General features: G+C 56.5%; 2 protein-coding genes across 4 annotated transcripts in view; one reads left to right on the top strand and one right to left on the bottom strand.

Annotated features, from left to right (window-relative positions):
* TMLHE (trimethyllysine hydroxylase, epsilon) overlaps nt 1–21,746 on the bottom strand; it is a 102,544-nt gene that overhangs the window by 37,171 nt on the left and 43,627 nt on the right. The window lies entirely within an intron of this gene.
* Nucleotides 1,230–5,199, top strand: LOC306808616 (regulator of cell cycle RGCC-like). 3 transcript variants are annotated; one of them, XM_079319335.1, is made up of 5 exons: nt 1,230–1,282; nt 1,575–1,730; nt 2,341–2,421; nt 2,716–2,778; nt 4,953–5,199. In XM_079319335.1, exons 2-5 carry the CDS (start codon nt 1,577–1,579, stop codon nt 5,087–5,089), a joined length of 435 nt encoding a protein of 144 aa, XP_079175461.1. In that variant the 5' UTR covers nt 1,230–1,282; nt 1,575–1,576; the 3' UTR covers nt 5,090–5,199. The 3 variants fall into 3 exon arrangements, with proteins under 3 accessions (XP_079175461.1, XP_079175460.1, XP_079175462.1); XM_079319336.1 differs by lacking the exon at nt 4,953–5,199 and adding an exon at nt 3,414–3,474 and having other exon boundaries at nt 1,232–1,282; XM_079319334.1 differs by lacking the exon at nt 4,953–5,199 and having other exon boundaries at nt 1,231–1,282; nt 2,716–3,185.

The raw sequence follows: 21,746 nt of genomic DNA, 5'->3' as shown, positions 1-21,746 counted from the left end.
CGGAGCTCTGGGCGGGGGGGGGGGCTGCCTGGCTGTTGTCCCACTCCAGGTTCTGTTCTTGGTTCTGTTCTCCTGGGCTCTTGGTCCCTGCAAGCCTTGGGGTCACCTCAAACAATCTGGCTGGATCTTTGCTGGCATAGGAGGGGTTGTTGTTGTTGGGGTGTCTGTTTTGGGGGGGCTGGCTGCTTTTGGGGCAGAGGTGGCTGTTGGGGGATAGGGAATATTTGGGGAGGGTGGTGGCTCTCACTGTTTTGGGGGTGGTCGCTGTTTTGGGGTCACTGCCGTTAGGGTTGCTGTTTTTGGGGTGGTTCTGGCTGTTTTAGCTCCCCAAAGCCCCCTTGCACCGGGTGTGAATCTGCAGGACTGGCTTGGATCCCAGCTCCTTTTTTAACCCCCTCTGTCTCTGAGCAGCATCCAGGGCTCTGAGCTCTGGCAAATCTGTGGGACCCCCGAGGCTGGAAAACCTTCCAAGCCCAGCAGTCCAACATTCCCTGCACTGCCAAGGCCACCCCAACCCGTGTCCCCAAATGTCACATGCACAGGGTGTTAAACCCCTCCAGAGACGGGCACTGCACCCTGTCCCGGCCAGCCGTGCCAGGGAATTTTTCCTAAAATCCAGCCTGACCCCAATATCCAGCCTGACCCTAAAACTCAACCTGACCCTAAAATCCAGCCTGACCCCAAAATCCAGCCTGACCCTAATATCCAGCCTGACCCTAAAACCCAACCTGACCCTAAAATCCAGCCTGACCATCCCTGGCACTTCAGGCTGTCTACCCCTTGTCCCCTGGGAGTGAGCCCGACCCCCTGTCCTATCTCTTGTTGGGGGTTTGGGGGGTTTTGGGATGTTTGTTTGGGGTTCTTAGTTTGGGGTTGTGTGTTTGGGGATGTTTGTCTGGGGATGTGTTTGGGGAGTTTGTTTGTTTGGGAGTATTTGGGGTTGTGTGTTTGGGGGTGTTTGGGGACGGTCTGGGGCAGTGCTTGGGGGTGACCCCGGACTCCCTCGGTCCCTCCCGACCGTTTTTTGGGGGGCGGAGCCTCCCCGTGACCCCGCCCAGCCCCCGGTGCGCGGCCAAAAGCGGCGGGAGCGGAGCCGGAGGAGCCGAGTGGCTGCGAGTGCCGAGCCGAGCCGAGCCGAGCCGAGCGGCGGCCGGTGAGTGCCGAACCGAGCTGACCCGAACCGAACCGAGCGACCGGTAAGAGCCGAGTCGAACCAAACCGAACTGAGCGGCCGGTGAGTGCCGAGCCGAGCCGAACCGAACCGAACCGAGCCGAGCATCCGGTGAGTGCCGAACCGAGCCGTGCCGCCGCCTCGAAACCCCTGCAGCAGCAGCTCCGGGCCCGGCTGGACACTGGGGCTGGAGCTCCTGGGACAGTGGGAGGTGTCCCTGCCTGGCACCGGGTGGGATTTGGGGTCTGTTCCCATCCAAACCCTCCTGGGCTTGTGTCAGGCCTGTGTAGGAGCAGTGAGAGCCAGGCTATGGGCTGAGCTGGGGTGCTGGAGCCACCAAGGGTGGGTGTGCTGGGCTAATGCCAGGGGCTCCTGCTGGCCCCAATAGCCCGTGTGTCCCCAGGCATGGCCGAGGAGCTCAGCGAACTGCTGAGGGAGTTCCACGAGGTGATGCAGGACTTTGAGCGGGGCCCTGCGAGCCAGTACCAGCAGCACCTGCAGGAGCTGAAGAGGAGAGCGGGACAGAGCGTGTATGACAGTGGCATCGATGAGCTGGAGAGTGAGTCTGGGCTGGGGGTGGCACTGAGGAGTGAGTCTGGGCTGGGGGTGGCACTGGGGAGTGATTCTGGGCTGGGGGTGACACTGGAGAGAGAGTCTGGGCACTGGGGAATGACATTGGTGAGTCTGGGCTGGGGGATGAGGGTGGTGTCTGTCAGGCTGGGAGTTCTGTGGTTCCTCCACCTTCCTGCTGATGCTGCTTGATTCATCCCTGGTGGGCTGGGTGAGCAGTGTGGGGGATGAGCAGTATTGGGGATGAGCAGTGTGGGGGATGAGCAATATTGGGGTTGAGCAGTGTGAGGGATGAGCAGTATGGAGGATGAGCAGTATGGGGGATGAGCAATATGTGGAATGACCCCTGGATACTGGCCCAGGACCTGCCACCATCTGCCAGGGCTGCTGCAGGACCATGGGAGTTTGGGGATAACCCAGTTCCCTGTAATAATCCTGTCCTTGTGACTGTGCCCAGACAACCTCTGGTGCTCTTTGGCCCTGAGAAAGAAAATAATTCCATTGTTCCAAGCATTCCTCGAAGCAGGGGAGGAGCAGATGGGGTCCCCAAGGGGTCCACCGTGTGCCCAGGGCCAGGGGCTGATGCTGTGTGTCCTCAGGTGCCAGCACGTCCCCAGGGAGCAGCCTCAACTCCAGTGAGGAGCACCTCAACACCCCAGCTGACACTTTCCCCACCAAAGGTGAGCCTGGCCCCACCAAAGGGTGTGCAGGGCTTCCTTCCCTCTGCTCAGCTGGGCTTGGACAGGGGGTGACAGCCAGGCCTGGAGAGGGGGTGCCAGGGGGGCTCTGCAGAGTGGGAATGAGCTCTGGTGTCCTGGCAGGAGCTGGATTGGGATTTTCCCAGTCGAGGCTGGGACAGACACAGCTGTGTCAGGAACAAGGGCTGGGGTCTGTCCTCCCCCCAGTGACAGGGGAATGGGAAACTGATGGGAAACTGATGGGAAACTGATGGGAAACTGTGTTTTTCCCCAAAGCAAAGCTTGGAGACACACAGGAGCTGGAGGAGTTCATTGCAGACCTGGATAAAGCCTTGGAGGGTACGTGGGCAGCCTTGGTCCCTGTGCTTCCCATGGGCTGGGACACCTGGGATGTGACACCTGGGCTGGGACACCTGTTGATGTTTTTGGGAAGATGCCCAAGGACCTGTGGCCCTCCAGCTGCTGCTCAGAGGCTCCTCTTTACTTGAGCAGGAGGAAAAAAAAGTCTCTTTCCTTGTGGTGTATCCTAACCTCCCCCATCAGGAGGGAGGGGGGTGGGTCTGGGTGGTGGCAGGGTCACCTGTCCTCCTCCAGATGTTTGCTTCCCTCCTGGTCAGAGCCTGGGGTGTCCCTGTGAGACGGGGTGATGCTGTGCTGCCCATCTCTGGCATCAGCAGCTCTGCAGAATTTGGCTGCTCCCCCCTGGCTGCTTTGCTGGGGAAACTGAGGCAGAGGCCACTTCCTCCCACAGGGGCCCTTTGTGACAGGCTGGAGAGAACCTGGGTGAAAAAAAAAAACATTTCCCCCCAGGCACACTGTACAAGGCACAGTTCTGCTCTCTGTTCCCATCCGAAAATGAGGTGGCTGCTGGGAGGGTGTGCAGGGAGGGAGGGAAGGAGGGAGGGGAGCAGAGCTGCCCCCTGCCCCAGACCCTAACCCTGCTGACTGTCACCATTTTCTGTGTCCCCCTGCAGAGATGTGAGCCTGCCAGAACAGCCCTGGGTGTCCCTGCTGCTGCCTCTGCTTCTGCACCCCTGGGGTGGGGACTGTCCTGGGGACAGGGATGGGCACTGGGGATGGAGCCAGCCCTGGGACCAGGGTGACAAAGCCCTGCCAGGGCCAGGAGAGGACAGCCTGGGTGGGCAAAGGGGTTTGGAGGGGAGCTGGGCCACTCCTGAAGCCTCCTGAGTGATTTTGGGGCAGATCAGCTTGTCACCATCACTGTGACCTCAGTGTCCCCCCCAGGCTGGGAGCCCCGATTCCTTGGTGGCATCTGCCACTGCTGAGCCTTGCTGTGCATGGGGAGCCCCAGATTGGGCCCCTCTCTTGCCCCCCAAGTGCCCTTGCCCCAGCTGCTGCTGTAAATACTGTAAAAAAGATGGTTTTGCTGTACAGAGGTGGTTCTGTGAACAGGATTCTGAAGCTGTGCCTGTGTGTGTCCATCTTTGGGGTGGGTGCTGGCACTGGAAAAGGGGGACACCTCAGGGGAGCAAGTTCAATGCCTGGCTAAGGAGGAATAGCAGGAATTCCCTGTCCTCCCTTCCCCTTGGTGCTCACACAGTGTGGGGTGAGAACATCCCTGCATGTCCCCACTGCTGCCATCCTGCTGGGGTGGATCAGGGGGTTCCTGCTGGGGTGGATCAGGGGGTTCCTGCTGGGGTGGATCAGGGGGTTCCTGCTGCCAAGGGGAGCTGTGTTTGAACCATGGGGATGGATCAGGGGGCTCCTGCTGGGGTGGATCAGGGGGCTCCTGCTGGGGTGGATCAGGGGGCTCCTGCTGGGGTGGATCAGGGGGTTCCTGCTGCCAAGGGGAGCTGTGTTTGAACCATGGGGATGGATCAGGGGGCTCCTGCTGGGGTGGATCAGGGGGTCCTGCTGGGGTGGATCAGGGGGGTCCTGCTGTCAAGAGGAGCTGTGTTTGAGCCATGGATCAGGGGGTACTGCTGCCACTTCTCCTGGGTATTACTCCTGGCAGCAGCCCAGGGATGTAGCTTTGCCCTGCCAAGCTGAGCTTTGGCCCTGGATGGGATACTGGCTGCCCCAGGGATTCCCCTCCTGCCTTTTCCCCTGCAGTTCCCATCCCCTGAGCAGTGGGATGCCAGAAGAGGAAGCTGTGGCTCTGTGATCCCCACGTGGAGCAGGATCATGTGTGGCTGAGCAGGAAATGAGCAGTTTGTGTTCCTGCTCTGGTCCCTGGGTGCTCAGCAGGAGTCTTGGGCACCCCCCCTGTCCCCCCAGAACTGCTGAGCACACTCAGCTCCCAGCCTGGGCCAGCTGGGCAATCATCTTTATCTTTCCCATGACCCACCCTTCATCCAGGAGGTATCTCCTGTTAATGGGCCGTTGTTAAAAACTGGGTGTGGCAGAGATTCTTATCCCTGTGGGAGATATCTCCTGTTAATGGACCATTGTTTAAAACTGGGTGTGGCAGTGACCCTGATCTGCTGGCACATATTCTCTGCTTATGGGCCATCTTTAAACCAGCTGGGACAATCATCTTTATCTTCCCACAGCCCATCCTCCCTCCAGGAGATATCTCCTGTTCATGGCCACTGAGTCCCAGGGCATGACTGATAAAATTCCATCATCCCACTGGGAGATGCTCCAGCCAGGGGAGGAGCCAAGCCTTTCCTACCCAGATAAAAACTGAGATTTTGGACACCAAAGCACCTTCTTTCCACTGGATTCCAGAGGAAAACCAGACCCTTCCACATCATCCCTGCACCTTCAGAGGAAACTGCACCTTCTCCAGGAGCACTGCTCCAGCTGAACCACATCTGGCACTGCAGGATGGCACTGCTGCCACCACCCTGACTGACTGACAGGTGTTAGCTTGGATTCTGACTCTGGCAGGGTTGGGATTGTTCTTTGTAATACTGCATTTCTATTTTAATTTTCCTAGCAAAGAACTGTTATTCCTATTCCCATATCTTTGCATGAGAGCCACTTAATTTCAAAATTATAATAATTGGAGGGAGAGGGTTTACATTCTCCATTTCAAAGAGAATCTCCTGCCTTTACTGGCAGACACCTGTCCTCCAAACCAGGACACACTCAGAGGTGTCAGTGACACTCAGGGATGTCAGTGACACTCAGAGGTGTCTGTGACACCCAGGGCTCTGTGGGGACACCCAACCCCCATCACTGGCTGATGTGGGACTGTCCCCACTGTGCTGTTGGCAGCAGCCCCAGTGTCACTGAGTTTTTCCCTTCTGAGTCACAGTGATGCTCGGGGTGTCACTGTCCCCGTGCCCCTTCCACTCCCACAGCAGTGACAAGTGTTGCCAAGTTACAGAAATAAATATTTTCCAGCCCCAAATGTGCTGAGGTGGATAACCCCACAGCCACAGCACAGCACTGGTGACACCCCGGGGTTGGTTTGTTTGTTGTGGGGGTTGCCAGGAGCAGCTTTGGCGTCACCCTGGGCTCCCCCAGCCCCTTGGGGTCGGGGTGGGTGGGTGGGAGCTGCTCCTGTCCCATGGCTGAGCTGTGCCATCAGCACAGGGTCTGTGGGTTACAGAATCTATGGATTACAGGGTCTGTGGGTTACAAGATCTCAGGGTTGCAGGGTCTATGGCTGCAGGGTCTGTGGCTGTAGGGTCTGTGATTCCAGGGTCCACGGGTTATAGGATCCGTGGGCTGCAGGCTCTGTGGCTGTAGGGTCTATGGTTGCAGGGTCTGTAGGTTATAGGATCTGTGAAAATGGGGTCTGTGGGTTACAGGATCTATGGGCTGCAGGCTCTGTGGTTGCAGGCTCCGTGTCTGTAGGATTCATGGGCTGCAGGCTCTGTGTCTGTAGGGTCCATGGGTTATAGGCTCTGTGTCTGTAGGGTCTGTGGCTGCAGGCTCTGTGTCTGTAGGATCCATGGGTTACAGGCTCTGTGGCTGCAGGGTCCATGGGTTATAGGGTCTGTAGGTTACAGGATCTATGGGTTACAGGCTCTGTGTCTGTAGGGTCTGTGTCTGTAGGGTCCATGGGTTACAGGCTCTGTGTCTGTAGGGTCTGTGTTTGTAGGGTCCATGGGTTACAGGCTCTGTGTCTGCAGGATCTGTGCCCTGCACGTGCCCTGGAGGTGCAGCTGTACAATCAATCAGTGTGAGCACTCACATCCTGCAATACAGGGCTGTTCCTCCCCAGGGCCCTGCTCCCCACGGCAGGAAAAGCATCCAAGGCAGCTCTGGCAGGGCTGGAGAGGGGCTGTGCTGCTGCTCAGGGCCACCAGCACCAGGGGCTGTCCCCTGCTCTCACTGTCCCCTGCTCTCACTGTCCCTGCTCCCTCCTGTCCCTGCTGCTGCATCCCCCTGCTTTTCCCCACTCTCACATCCCCAGGAAAAAGGGAAGGAGGGAGGATGGATCCCTCAAGGCAGGACCACCATAATCCTAGTGGAGCTGGAGGAGCTCCTCACCCTGCCCAGGTGTGATTGTCCCCAGTGAAGCTGCTCCCACCTGGAAGGATCCCCCAGCCACTGATGGGGCAGGAAGAGTCACCAGAGTTCCCCTAAAAGAAGCTGTTGCCCCTCTGCAGTTTGGAGAGGAATCTCATCTCTTTGGGGACAGCCTCCCTCAGCCCAGGGATGGAGGGGACAGCCTCCCCCAGCCCCTGCTGGGGCTCAGAGCCTCTGATCAGGTTTTGCTGTTTCTCCCCCTCTCAGCCTCTGACCTCACCCCGCAGCTACCCAGAGAGACAATGCTGGTGCTGGTGGCCAGCACGGCATCCTGTCCCCTCGTGTCCCCCCCTCTCCGGTCACTTCCCGGGATTGTTCTGCTCTGCTGTCCCCCGGGAGGGGCAGGGATGAGCTGCACGTGCCCGTGGCTGGTGGGGTTTGGCTCTGGGATGGAGCAAGGAAAAGACATCCTGAGTGTCCCTGAGTGTCCCCCTGCCACCCTCTGCTCCAGCAGGAGCTGTCCTGGTGCTCCCACCCCACACAAAGCCTTTGGCCCGAGGTTCTGAGCCCAGGCTGAGCTCAGAGATCAGCAGGATCACGGCTGGACCAGGCTGGGCTTGGTGGCACTGAGCTGATCAACCCAATTCCATCCTGTGCCACCATCCCCTGGCTCTGAGCCTCCATTCAGGCAGGGCTGAACCTGCAAACACCCTCCTCACCATAATCCCCCTTTCCTGTGCCCAGCTGGCTCCAGCAGTGATCTTTGGACCTGGAGATATCTGCTTGTTCCCCAGGAATTCTCTGTGCTCTGGGAACACAGTGCCCAGGTCTCCCAGTGCTGTGGGGAATGTTTAAACTGCAATGTTCACCTCTTTTCCCATTTGGCTGTGATATTTACTTTTTTTGGGATATGTTCATAGAATCCAGGATTAGTTTGGGTTGGGAGGGAGCTTAAAGATCCTGTTCCACCCCTGGCCTGGCAAGGACACCTTCCACTGTCCCAGGCCTGCTCCAAGCCCCAGTGTCCAACCTGGGCACTCCCAGTGGCAGCCACAGCTGTGCCAGGGCCTAACCTCCTCCCAGAGAAGGATTTCTGGCCAATATTCCATCTGCCCTTGCCCTCTGGCTTTTGGAAGCCATAATTCTGGCTCTCTGCTGGCTCCAGGGAGATGAGGACCTGCCAGAGCAGCAGAGGGATGTGGGTTTATCCTGGAATGATGTGCAGGGAGCTGGGGGACACTGGCTGCTCCCAACTCGCCCTGGCCACGTGTTTCCAGCCCCTGCTATTTCAGGGTTTCCTGTTTCCCTCAACAAAGTGCCTTCCCTTCCAGCCTGGGGCTGTCCCTGCCTTCCTGGGATGGGGCTGGGGGTTTGTTCTTCCTTCTGGTGCTGCTCCTGAGCATGGGAAACAATGGGCAGGAAACTGGGGATGGGGTCTGTGCTCCTTCCCCAGGGGCTGGGGGGGCTCAGCCTGCAGAAAAGGGAGTTCAGGAGGGACCTGGGAGGGAGGGTGAGGGCTGCTGCTCCCAGGTAACAACCAGCAAGATGAAAGGAAATGTCTTAAATTGTGCCAGGGGAGGGTCAGGTTGGAAACTGGGGAAATTCCTTCATAGCCAGGGCTGCCCAGGGCAAGGTGCAGTGCCCGTCCCTGGAGAGAAGGAGAAGGAGAAGGAGAAGGAGAAGGAGAAGGAGAAGGAGAAGGAGAAGGAGAAGGAGAAGGAGAAGGAGAAGGAGAAGGAGAAGGAGAAGGAGAAGGAGAAGGAGAAGGAGAAGGAGGAGAAGATAATGGGAGCTCCTGCCCGGGCTGCTGCTGCCCTCTAGTGACCCCCACACGGGGACTGAGGACACTGGGGACACTGGGGGGGGCTCTGGTGGTGGCACTACGTGGGGGGACACGAGGGGGGAAATTGGTGGGGATTTCTTCTGGGGAGTCCAGGGGTCAGTGATGGGGGGTCAGTGATGGGGTCAGTGATGGGGTCAGTGATGGGGGATCAGTGATGGGGGGTCAGTGATGGGGAGTCACTGATGGGGTCAGTGATGGGGGGTCAGTGATGGGGTCAGTGATGGGGTCAGTGATGGGGTCAGTGGTGGGGGGTCAGTGATGGGGGGTCAGTGATGGGGTCAGTGATGGGGTCCGTGATGGGGGGTCAGTGGTGGGGGGTCAGTGATGGGGGTCAGTGATGGGGGGCCAGTGATGGGGTCCGTGATGGGGGGTCAGTGGTGGGGGGGTCAGTGGTGGGGGGGTCAGTGATGGGGTCAGTGATGGGGGGGTCAGTGGTGGGGGGTCAGTGATGGAGGTTCAGTGATGGGGTCCGTGATGGGGGGTCAGTGGTGGGGGGTCAGTGGTGGGGGGGTCACTGATGGGGTCAGTGATGGGGGGGGTCAGTGATGGGGGGGTCAGTGATGGGGGGTCAGTGATGGGGTCCGTGATGGGGGGTCAGTGGTGGGGGGTCAGTGATTGGGGGTTCAGTGATGGGGTCAGTGATGGGGAGTCACTGATGGGGTCAGTGATGGGGTCAGTGATGGGGGGTCAGTGATGGGGGGTCAGTGATGGCGTCAGTGATGGGGGGTCAGTGATGGGGTCAGCCTCTGCTGGGTGACCGGAGATGAGACTGGACAGTGACGGGGTTGCGAGGCTGGGTGCGAACGATGGGCCGGAGCGCCCAGGGCAGGACAGAGCCCGCTGTCCCCGCCGTGTCCCCACCGCGCAGAGCGACGCGCTGCCCCTTTAAGAGCGCGGTGCCCTCACCCAACATGGCGGTGGCGCGCTCCGCTCGCCCTGGCAATGCGCATGCGCGGGAAGGCGTGACCTCAGCTCGCCCCGCCCTTTCCGCCCGCCCCGCAGGAGCAGCCGCTGGGCCGCGGGCGCCGGGCCCGGGACGGGCCGGGCCGGAGAGAACCGGGACACGGCCGGAGGTGAAGGGACAGCGCCGGGACACGGCCGGGGTGAGGGGCCAGGGCCGGGCGTCGCTCAGGGAGCCGCAGCACGGGCTGCTCCCCTGCCGGAGTCTCCCCTCCCTGGTCCCTGGTGCGGAGGTTGCCCCGCGGCCGCCGCCCCGGAGCTCCGCCGGAGGTGTCGGTGGGAGCTCGGAGCGGTGACGGAACCCGGTCCCCGCGGCGAGCAGGGACGCGGCCGTGAGCGGCAGGAGTCAGTGGCTGCCAACTGCCACAGCGCTGGTTTGGGTGGGGGCGGGCCTGGATGGGGAGCGGGGCGCAGTTCTCCCCTGGGAGGAGGAGGGTGGCACAGGGTGGCGGAGCAGCTTGTGGCTGCCCCCGGATCCTTGGGGGATCCTTGGGCAGTGCCCGGGCCACGCTGGATATTGGGATTGGAGCAGCCTGGGACAGTGAAAGGTGTCCCTGCCATGGCAGCAGTAGGTTTTGGGCTCAAAGGTGGCTATGAGTCCCGTTTAACCCCAAACTGGCTCCGTGCCTGCCGTGTGTGCAGTGCCCGCAGCTCAGCCTGGGGAGGGCTCTGTCCTGGCTGGGTTTCCTTGCCGGGAGCCCCCTTTGCCCTCGGGCAGCTCCAGGAGGAGCCGGGCTGGCGGCAGCAGCAGCAGATCCTGGGCACGAGGGGCACACGGCTCGCTGGGGGGATAAAGGGAGCCTCTGGAATGGGCCCTGAGCTCTGAACGGCGTTGGGGCAGCACGGGGGATGGGATTCCCTCTGGCTGTCCCCCACACCGGCTTTGGATGCTAAAGAAAAGTCCCTCTGGAGGAAGCAGAGCAGCTGCAATGTGGGGGAATCCTGTGCTCCTCTCTTTGGCTTGTCCAGGATTTAAAGCCTTCCTTAATCCTGGAGCTCGTTCATCCAGGGTTTTGCAGGCAGAGTGAAATGAGTGATTCAGCTTTTCTATCTGTTTTGGGGTAGGTGTTTGTAGAATGCACACTGGAATTCCCAGGTGTTGGGGGTTCTGTTGCAGGCTCAGGGGTCTGTGGGACAGGACTGGGACTGTGGGGACATGGCTGGCAGACACTACTGCTCCTCTGACTCCTGTTATTCCCACAAGGACCCAAACCCAGGGTTCATGTTTCCACGTGCTGCTTGTGCAGAATAGAGAATTGTTTTTAATTCTTTGGGGTGCAGTAGCCAAATCATCATCTGGCTGTGCTGAGCTGTCCCCTTGGGAATGGCCCCCACCCTGTGCACAGGCTGGGGGTTGTGACCTCACACCTGGCTGAACCAAAACACTTTTGAGGTGTGAATTTGTGCTGCTGTGCCTTACATCTACCTTCACCCTTCCCCCAAATCCCTGGTGATTTCTTTCCCTCTGTCACAGTCCCTCATTTTCTTCTTCACTCCTTGTTGTGCAAGGTGGCTCCAGTTGGATGTGGCTGCTGGTCAGGGAGGGCAAGTTGGCCCCCAAATTTTCTGAGCTGGAGCACGTTCACCCAGAGCAGTTTGGCAAGGTCCCTGGGGTGCTGGGGCAGTTGCAGGAAGGATGTCTGCAGCCCCAGGCTGGCCCTGAGTGACCCTGCCACAGTCTGGTCATGCTCTCACCCAGCAGGTTTGTCCAGAGCTTGGGCTCAGGTGTGACACTCAGGTGACAGCATGGCTGGGGTGGCTCACTGCATCAGGCCTTTAATTGTTCCCTCTGGGATAACAACCCACTCACGTGCAGGTGTTTGTGAGGGACTGCAGGCCCTGCTTTGTAGGTCATGGGGTGCTTTGTGTTGGAAGGGGACCTGAAAACACATCCAGTGCCACCCCTGCCAGGGATGGGGCTGCAAACCCTGTCCAGCCTGACCTTAGGCACTCCCAGGGGCAGCCACAGCTTCTCTGGGCACAGCCCTGACCCTCACAGGGAAGAGTTTCTCCCCAGTATCCCACATAACCCTCTGGCAGCTGCAGGCACCATTCCTGGCTCTCCACTTGTTTTAATTTGAACCAGGATGCTACAGCTGTCCCTGGAGTTTGGGGACAGGAGCAAGCCTAGCTGAGCACTTCACTCTGACAGAGCAACTGGTGTCATTTTGGGCTGGGATATTCCCATCATATCCCTAATTTTTCTTTCAGTGGTCCCTTTCCCACCAGAATATTTGAACCCAGAAATGCCCCAGTTTGAGCTGTTGCTGGGTGGAAGGTGAGGCTGGAATGTGTGTGCTGCTTTGGGAGGAGGCTGGAGGGTGGCTGCAGTGCTGTGCTGGCCCCTGCTCTGCTCCAGCCTCTTGTGCCTCAGAGCAGCTGGGCTGTGCCCCAGCACACTCAGCCTGCCTTTATCCTTCCCTCCTGCAGGAGCTTCTGCTCATTTCTTAACCATCAGCAGGGAAGGAGGGTTTGTAGTTCAGGTCAGGGAGGTGCCTGGGCGTGGAATGAGATCTGTGGGTTGATAAAAATGTGTAAAATCATCTCCATGGTGTGTGCTGGGCAGCTGGGATGGATTCTGTGGAGAGGGAGGGCTTGGGAAGGTCAGGTACCAGCCTGGCCTTGGCTCTCCTCCCCTGAGCCTGCCCCTCACCTCAGGGAGGCTTTCCCAGCCTGTTCTCTCTCAGGATTTTGTGCAAGCTGGGTGTTTGGTGTTCTCTTTGCACCTGAAAATCCCCTCTTAAAATTGTTGTAGCCCATATTTCAGTACTGTGAGGGGTTTCTGCCTTGCTGAGCCAGAGGAAGAGCTTAGTTCTCATCAGAGTGAATCTGGTTCTCTGTGGTGCTGTTTGGATTTTGGGCTGTGCTGAGAGGTTTCTCCTAAAAAGAACACTAAAAGGGGAAGGTGTTCTGCTGGAAGAGATCCAGCATGATGGATCACAGAGATCACATGAGCATGGAATGACACATTTCCAGCTGGGACTTGATGCAATTGTGACACTAAACTGGACTTGAAAATAGAATTGGAAATATCTGTTCAAGTCTTGCTTTTGTAGCCATGATAGTCCTTAAAGCAATTAAGGGAGAAAGAAAAATGGGAACAAAGAAGTGATGTTTCAGGTGAGATGGTATTTTATCAATGGTTATTTGGCTTTTTTTTTTTTCTTTTTGTCTGGCACAGTTTTGGGCATCAGCTTTCTCTGTTAGATCTATAACAGCAGATCCTTTTCTCTTTTGAATTCCAGGAAAATAACTAAACATAGCAGATATGGGAAGAATGGGATAAGTAGAGCTTGTTGTGATCCAGAGGTATGGAACCTCTGTGGTGGTGAACAGACAGTGTGTGACTCCAGCAGAGACATTTATAACCTGGAAACTGTCAATGAGCTTACAAAATACTGCAGAACAAACTCACAAACCAGTAACTTACTTATTTGGGGAGTAGAGAATTCTCTTCTTTGTTGCCCAGAGCTGCTGTGGCTGCCCGTGGATCCCTGGAAGTGTCCAAGGCCAGGCTGTAAATAACTGGATTTAGTCGGGAAAATGCAGCTTAGAGTCCAGTAGCAGCCTCCCCTCAGCTGGTCACAAGCTACCTGTGAGTTTGGTCTTGGGCAGTTTCACATTGAGCTGTTTTTAGTCAAAACATTAAGCAAAAAGGAAAGGAAGCTGAAAGGAGTTGTGAGGAAACTTCTGGGAAGAGGTGTCTGAGGTGAGATTGTGGCTTTTTAAGTGAGAGCTAAAATGGTGACGGCAGAAAGTTCAGGAGGGAAAATAAAGAGGTTTTATGTTGAAACCAATGGATGGGGCAGATAAGTGAATAAGTAACCAAGACATAATTCTGAGTTGTGATGTACCAGTGCTCCCAGCTCAGCTGGGTTTGTGTTAAACAATGTTTATATTTTGGGTTTTGGAGGCTGGTGCTGGTTCTGAGCAGGGCTGGCAGTGCCTCTGGGCACATCTGTGCTCTCACCTTGCTCTGGAGCAGCTGGTGGGCTGTTTTTGGGGTGGGTGCCTTGCTGTTTGCTCTGTTTGAGTATTCCAGTGTCTGGGCTGGGGGCAGAGTGCTGGATTATCCCAGGAGAGCTGGTGCTGGTGTAGATGAGGGCTCTGAGTGTCTGTGCATGCTGGGATGGCAGCAAATCCACAGCAGCCCGTGAGCCAGGGCCCCCAAAGGGCCAGAGGGCTGCTGTGCTGCCCTGTGCCATGGTGGGACAGTGCCAGCCCTGTTCCCTGGCTGCAGGGGGGCAGAGCAGTGCTGCAGTGCTGCTGCCATGTGAGCTCAGGGCAGAGAGCAGCAGGAGAGCCCCAGAAACAATGCAAGTCTTTGTGCTCAGCCTATGCTGGGAGCATTCCCAGTGGCTCTCAGACCTGCCATTGTTCAGCTGGGCACTGGCAGCATTGCCAGGGTGTGCTTGCTGTGCTGGAGAGGTCAGCCTTGTGCCAGACACAGCTCCTGCAGGATCCTGCACTGCTGGCAGCACCAGTGTCCTCTGTGGCCACTCCAGGAATGGAATGTTTTGGGCTGGAGGAGCCCCATGAGCAGGGACATCTTCCACCATCCCAGGCTGCTTCAAGCCCTGTCCGAGCTGCAATTGAATATTCAGGGATCCAGGGACAGCCACAGCGCCCTGTGCCAGCCCTGCCCACCATCACAGGGAGGAATTCCATCCCAATATCCCAGCTAAGCCTGTCCTCTGCCAGGGTGAAGCCATTCCCCCTTGCCCTGTCACTCCAACCCTTGGAAATTTGGTGATTTCCTTTGTCCTGTCACTCCAGCCCTTGGAAATTTGGTGATTTCCTCTGTCCTGTCACTCCAGGCCCTTGGAAATTTGGTGATTTCCTCTCTGCCAAAGCCAGGGCTGGCTGTGGTCACTGCAGATAGCACAGGGAATTGGAGGAGGGAATGGCTTGGAAAAATAACATTGTCTTGGAATTGCCTGCAGCAAATCATGGCTCTGTTGTCACAGCACAGGGACACAGGGCTGGGCCCTCCCTGATTTGGCAGCACAGCTGTGCTCGAGGCTTCTCAGTTCATTGGAATAAAACAAAATCCAAACCTCCCTCAGTTCAGGTGGAGTTTCACCCTCATGGAGTCCCTTCCTGTGCTCAGGATGGGAAATGTGGGGATGTTTTAGTGTTGCTGGGAGCCTGTAGAGTGTTGATGTGGCCCAGACAGGCTGTGGGCACCCTGGCAGTGTCCAAGGCCAGGTGGGATGGAGCTTGGGGCCACCTGGAGTGGTGGAGGGTGTCCCTGCCTGTGGCAGGGGTGGGATGGGCTTTAAGGTCCCTTCCAACCCAAACCATTCCAGGACTATGGAAGCCTGGCTCTGCTGGCTCCCAGCAGGCACCAGGACTTTTGACCCAACAGCTAAATACTACATTTTTTTTTTCTCCTTTCCTCTTTTCAGTTACAACTGGCTTATTCTGCATTTTTTTTTTCCTAGTATGTCTGCCAGTGAGTCTGGTGCTTGTGGGAAGGGATGTGCCTGAGAGCCTCGTGGGGCTGGGGAGGAAGGAGAGCCCTGAGCTGTCAAAGCTCAGCTTAGATTTGCTGATCTTTAAATGTTGTGTTGTGATCCAGGATTTTGGTTTTCCAGAAGAAACAGGCACTAGATGCTAAACTGGCTCCTGTTCCACAGAACTGGCTCCAGTGGTGGCTGCCTGGGATTGCTGCCTGCTCCTGCAGGCTTCTCCTGGTGTGATGCTGGAGCTGGGCTCCAGCCTCTCCTCTGACAGGGAGGAAAAAATAAACCAAAAACGCTGTGGGAACTTTTTACATGCTCTGACTGGGAACCCTGCAGCCTGTGTGCTGGAAGGGCTGCTCTGAGCCTGGTCTCAGAGTCCCATCTCAAGGTGGCACTAGGACAGAGAGGCTGAGGGAGCCCATCTGTTGGGTGCCACCAAGGCCTGGAATGAGGAGAAAACTTTGGAGTTCTCAGTGTGTGGATTGGAAATGGCAACAGGGCTCTGGCTTCCTGCTGCCAGCACTGTCACTGAGTCACTTCCAGGCAGCCTGGGGACCCTGCTGGCTTCTGCTTTGCTGCTTCCCTTTCTTTCCCTGGCTGCCCTGGGAGCAGCAGCACAGAGCAGAGGTGGATGGAGGAGGAGGAGGATGGTGTCACACGGGCCCTGGGGTGGTAGGTACAGGTGTTCTGGGGGTTCTGCAGGGCCAGGGGGAGCTGCTGTCCAGTGGAGAATTGGGTAAATGAATAATTAGACAAGCATGAAGACAGTCTGTTTTTATTTGATTTTATTCCTTATGCCTGGGAAAGCATCAGTCACCTGTAGAGGGAGTGTTTTGGTTAGAAAAGGTCTCTTGAACCTGTGTGGGGAGCTGGCAGGAGAAGTGAGCATGGAATTCTCCTCCTGGGCTCTGCTGTGTCTGCTGCCATGGTTTTGGGTTTTAAAGCTGTAAATGAGAGCCAGCTTAGGGAGGGATTGAGGGGGCAGGAGGTGCCTTGCTCTGGGTGTTGCTCCTTCAGCAGGGACTGCTGCTTTCTGTGCAAAGCAGAGAGGTTTAGATGGAAAACTGGGGAGAAATTCTTTCCTGTGGGACCCTGGCACAGGTGCCCAGAGCAGCTGTGGCTGCCCCTGAATCCCTGGCAGTGCCCAAGGCCAGGCTGGACACTGGGGCTTGGAGCACCCTGGACAGTGGAAGGTGTCCCTGCCATGGCAGGAGTTAGAACAGGATGAGCTTTAAAATCCCTTCCACCCCAACCATTCTGGGATTCAACAAATACAGAGCTGTTTTAACCCCATTTCCCACATATTTGCACACTCTGAGTCTTACTGGAAAACCTCTGTGAAACCATATTATGCTGCAGACAAGCCCTGAGACACTGGAGCACAGTTCCCTAAATTCCTGCTGAGCTGAATCCCTTCCCCCAGGCTGGGAGCTGGATGAGTTGTGCTCACTGGAAGAGCATCACAGCACTTCAGTGCCATGGAATTATTTTCATTATTAGCTGGCAGATACTGACTTTGAATTGCTGGGTTTCTCCTGCCCTCGACTTCAGGCTGTGCAGCTTCCCAAGCACCCTGCTCCCCTCAGCTCCCTCTTCTCCAGGATCTTCTGCAGAGTTTGGTGAGAAAACACAGCCTGGAGGTTATGGGATGTGCTGTTCCACCATGGAGGGCTCAGCCTGTGCCAGGCCAGGGCTGTGGGTGCTGTGCTGGCTGTTTCTGTGCAATAGGAAGTGTTTTCTGCAGAGTGTGTCATTCAGCCTGTTGGGAAGTGCTGGCTGGCCTTTTCCCTTCCTGGAATAGCCCTGAGCTGTGCAGTTGGTTTTTCTCTGGATTCTCTGGATGAAAATCAGGGTTTGCAAGAGCAAATTGCACATGGCCAGCAGTGAGTCCAGGTGGGCAACCTGGCCTGGATCAGGAACTGTGTGGCCAGGGCAGCCTCAGGTTCAGACTGGACACCAGCAGGAATTTCTTCACAGGAAAGCTGTGCTCTGAGCAGCAGTGCTGCAGGTGTGCAGGCTCTGGTTTGGGTTGGGTGTGTTTGGCTGTGCTCTGAGCAGCCCTGCAGGCTCTGTTTTGGTTTGGGTGTGTTTGGCTCTCTCTGAGCAGCAGTGCTGCAGGTGTGCAGGCTCTGGTTTGGGTTGGGGTGTGTTCCTATGCTGCAGCCCTGCAGGCTCTGGTTTGGGTGTGTTTGGCTGTCTCTCAGCTCTCTCTCTCTCTCCCTGTGCTGGAGCCCTGCAGGCTCTGGGTTGTTTTGGGTGTTCGGCTGTCTCTCAGCTCTCTCTCTCTCCCTGTGCTGCAGCCCTGCAGGCTGTGCCCATGGAGCCCCCGGGCTGTAGGCGGGGCAGTTTCCAGAGCGGCACCAGTGACGAGGACATGCTGGAAATCGCGGGATCGCCGCTGGAGCTCTGCATGCCCGACGATGACCCCCCCCCTGGAGAGGGAGCTGGGAGGTAACACCCACCTGCCTTCCTGTCTGTCTGTCCTGATGCCTTTGGGTGGCTTTTGTGGGACTGTTTGCTGTGGGTCTGGGGTTTTCTGGGTGAGGGGTTTGCAGGATTCCACCCCTGCCTGTGTGGCTCCTGGGCTGTGACATGGAGCATTGTCCTCTGGCTCCTGGAGTTTCCCAATGCTGCTGCTGTGGGGAGGAGCTGGCGTGGCAGGAGGGTCCATGTGAGTCCATGGAATTGCAGCTCTGAGCCATTCCTGAGGGTTGTGATGTCAGCACAGACTGTCCCTTCCCTTCCCTTCTTGCTTATCTGTAATTTTGGAGGTTTTCCATCCTGGCAGGATCTCTGTGTGTGGCAGCACAGAGGATTTGGTGATTCCCCTGCACCTTGTCTGGCCAGAGGGTCTGCTCCTCCTCCTTTGAAGTTCATGGAGAATTAATGAATGCCCATGGATCTGCTGGACTCCAAGGAGAGCTTCCCCTGGACGAGGCTCTCTCTGCTGACAGGCTGCTCAGGTCCTCAGGGGAGGTGACACTGAAGTAAAAGAGGAAATTGTAAAGGGGGAAGAGCTCCTTGCCCAAATGCCAGTTTCAGTTCTCCCTGTGAACTTCCCCTGCTGAGTGCAGAAGTTGGCTGGCACATGTTGGGGTGCCAGGTGTGAAACCTGAAGCTGTGGGGGTGGTGGCTGAGGTTCTCCCCTACTTTCAGAGGAAGACTCAGAAGTGTTTCAGAGGTGGAAGGTCTCCTTTTCTCTGTGGCTTTGAAAAGGTTTTTTCTCTTTGAACTCTAAAAGCAAGAGTTGAGGCTGGGATGGATTTGGACTGAGAGAGGGAAGACTTAGGAAGAAATTGTTCCCTGGGAGGGTGGGCAGGGCTGGCACAGGGTGCCCAGAGAAGCTTTGGGTGCCCCTGGATCTCTAAGTGTCCCAGGACAGACTGGACATTGGGACTGGAGCAGCCTGGGACAGGGGAGGTGTCCCTGCCATGGCAGGGGCAATATGAGATGAGCTTTAAGTCCCTTTCAGCCCAAACCCATCTGTGACTCCATGGTCAAAGGTCTGAGTGCCCAGTTTGCCCTGAATGATTCCTGGTGCTTATAAGCACAAACAGGATTTAGCAGTGAGTTATTGTCCATCTTAAATTAAAAATTAACTTAAAATTGAAGTGGGAGCCTTGAGCTGGCTCATCTCCCCTGCTTTCTTCACCACCTTCCTCCTTGACCTCAGACAGAACCCAGGAGCTTTTATTAGTGAGACCAAAGTCAACATGGGGAGTGTGCAGAGTTTCAGCCTCCCAGACAATGCTTGAATGACAAGTTATCACCAGCAAATTAGAGCCCAGGGAACTTAATCAGCAGCCCCTTTGAGCTCTGTGTGCACTGAATAAAGGCAAGATAAAGGCTGCTCCTGGGGCTCGTGCTGGGGGAGCCTTTGAAGAGGACAAAAGGAAAATCCAGTGCCTGCCTGCTGGAGACACAGTGAGCAAAGAGCTTTGCTGGGAGTTCCTCAGCAAGGGAAGTGCCAGCTGGGTGGGAAAAGAAAGGGGGGGTGTGTGTCAGAGCAGCAGTGACTGACCTACTGCTGGCAGCAGAGTGGAGATCTATGTTCTGTTCTGCATCGTGCCTGGGGCAGAGCTTTGGCAATGGGCTGCAGAGCAGGGGGGTGCCAGGCTGGGGGGCCAGGTGGTGAGCAGAGTGCTCATGTTGGGTTTGGGGGGTCTGTGGGTGCAGGGGCTGGCTCTGGTGGCAGTGTCCCCATGGTGTATTCAGGGGCTGGCCCTGGTGGCAGTGTCCCCATGGTGGGTGCAGGGGCTGGCTCTGATGGCAGTGTCCCCATGGTGTGTTCAGGGGCTGGCCCTGGTGGCAGTGTCCCCATGGTGGGTTCAGGGGCTGGCCCTGGTGGCAGTGTCCCCATGGTGTGTTCAGGGGCTGGCCCTGGTGGCAGTGTCCCCATGGTGTGTTCAGGGGCTGGCCCTGGTGGCAGTGTCCCCATGGTGTGTTCAGGGGCTGGCCCTGGTGGCAGTGTCCCCATGGTGGGTGCAGGGGCTGGCCCTGGTGGCAGTGTCCCCATGGTGGGTGCAGGGGCTGGCCCTGGTGGCAGTGTCCCCATGGTGGGTGCAGGGGCTGGCCCTGGTGGCAGTGTCCCCATGGTGGGTGCAGGGGCTGGCTCTGATGGCAGTGTCCCCATGGTGGGTGCAGGGGCTGGCCCTGGTGACGGTGGCAGTGACGCCAGGAGTGGGGAGGGCTCAGCGCTGCTGCGGGATCAGTCGGGAGGGGGAGGAGGATGCACACAGTGCTGCTGTGAGCCCGGGAATGTCCCTGGGAATGTCCCTGGGAATGTCCCTCTGTGCCCAGCCAAGGCACAGACAGAGCCCTGGAGCTGCTGCTGCAGGATGGGGAGTGCCTGAGCCAGGGTGAGGAGAGCCTTGCAGGGAGGAGCAGGGGGTGTGAGCCAAGGGGAGTCCCCGTGTCTGTGTGTCCCCGTGTCTGTGTGTCCCCATGTCCCTGGCTCTGCAGCCAGGATGGGGTGGGTGCTGGCTCAGCCTTGGTGGGCTGTGGGGTTTCTGCTGTCACTGCTGTTTGTTCCCTGTTTGTTCCCTGTCCCTGTGACCCCCCTGCACTTCTGGGATTTGCTGGAGCAGGTGCCCTGGCTGTCCCTAAGACAGACCCAATTGTGGCTTTGTGCTGCAACTTCACCATGTACAGCCCTGCAGGGTGTGAAGTGGAGCATTAATTAACCCCTTCTGGGCAGGGATCAAAACAGAGAAATCTGATTGAAATGAGCTGCAGCATTTTTCACTCTGTGGTTTGGATACCTGGGTGTTCCAAACAGGGAGATCTGTGCCATCATCTTGGATGTGTGTTGGCAGAGCATCACAGAGCTCATCTTCCTCCTTTATCACTCTCTGGGAATCCTGGGATCCTTGCTTTGCAGCAAGCTGAGGCAGGAAATATGATCTTTATAAATATTTATGGCTGTCAGCCATTTCATTGTTCTGGATTACCCCTGAAAAAAATACAAAGATGTTTTCTCATTATCATCTGTCAGATGTGGCTGGAGACCTCGGGATTCTCCTTTGGGAATAGAAACCCTGGGGCTATGGGAGGGCTGAGCAGGGATCCTGGGGTGCAGGAGCAGATCCGGGATGGGATGGGATAATGGGATGGGATCACAGGGGCTGTCCCTGAAGGATCCTGCAGGTGCCATCAGTGTCTTGCTGGGGGTACCAGGACTTGCAGCCCCTGTGTCACTGCAGCTCATTTGTGCCTCGGACTGGTTCTGTGCTTCAGGAGCAGCTTTGAGCTGGGACAGTGTTCCCAGCACAGCTCAAAGTCGCTGCTCTGGGCAGTTATTCCAGGAGAGTGAGCATGGAATGTGCCTGATCTCATCTTCTTGCAGAAAATGCTTCTCAGGGTGTTTTAGCTTGGCTAACTCTCCTGCATGAATATTTTTCTTTAGCACAGCTGTATCTTTTACCTTTAGGAAAGCCTGTGCACTCAGCATTGGAAGAGCTCTGCAGAACTCCACCTTTTTTTTTTATTTGTTTTTAAATTTTGTCCCAAGTGAGGCAAGGAGCTGTTTTAAGTGGGTTATTCTGTGGTGGTTGTCAGTTCTGTACATGACTCATCTTGTTTTCCTGCAGCTGTGGCAGTCTGGGAGATGAGTTTGGGAAGCTCTTTTCCCTTCCTGCTCCAGATGATGGGCAGAGGGCAGCTCTTTAAATTCCTTATTTTTCCTATCTGGAGAAACCTTTGCCCCCATGATATCTGCAAACTAAATATGCTCCAGTATCAACCATTATCCTTCTGCCTGGGAGTTTTAACCCTCTCTTCCCCTCACCTCCCAGTTCTGACTGGATTTTGGTTTTTGTTCTTCTGTTTTTCCCTCTGAATGACTGCAAGCACTCAGTGTCTTCCAGAAGCAAAACTTTGGGAATGTCCACCCAAGCTAAGCATTGTTTTCCATGGGCTGGAGCAGGTTAAACAGAGGCTCAGTTTGTTTGACTGTCAAAACTGTTTTGACAGTTTTGTTAACTTTGTTGGATACACTGAAGTAGATCAGGTACAAATACTATGATGACAATTAATATATACATGCTTATTTTTAAATGTAATAGTGTGAAGTTAAGTTAAACAGATTATTTAATGATGGTTTTTTTTTTGTTTGGTTGAGTTCTCACCTGAGGGAGGCTGCAAGTCCCAGTTTG

This window comes from Erithacus rubecula, assembly GCF_903797595.1.
Source record: "Erithacus rubecula genome assembly, chromosome: 15".
NCBI classification, from domain to species: Eukaryota; Metazoa; Chordata; class Aves; order Passeriformes; family Muscicapidae; genus Erithacus; species Erithacus rubecula.
This window is presented reverse-complemented; position numbering and strand designations above follow the sequence as displayed.

Excerpts from the sequence above, each read along its gene's own strand:
- LOC306808616 (XM_079319334.1), top strand. The coding sequence starts at position 1,577 with ATGGCCGAGGAGCTCAGCGAACTGCTGAGGGAGTTCCACGAGGTGATG. Across the intron at positions 1,731-2,340 it reads TGGCATCGATGAGCTGGAGA|GTGCCAGCACGTCCCCAGGG; the intron begins GTGAGTCTGGGC and ends GTGTGTCCTCAG. Across the intron at positions 2,422-2,715 it reads TGACACTTTCCCCACCAAAG|CAAAGCTTGGAGACACACAG; the intron begins GTGAGCCTGGCC and ends TTTTCCCCAAAG.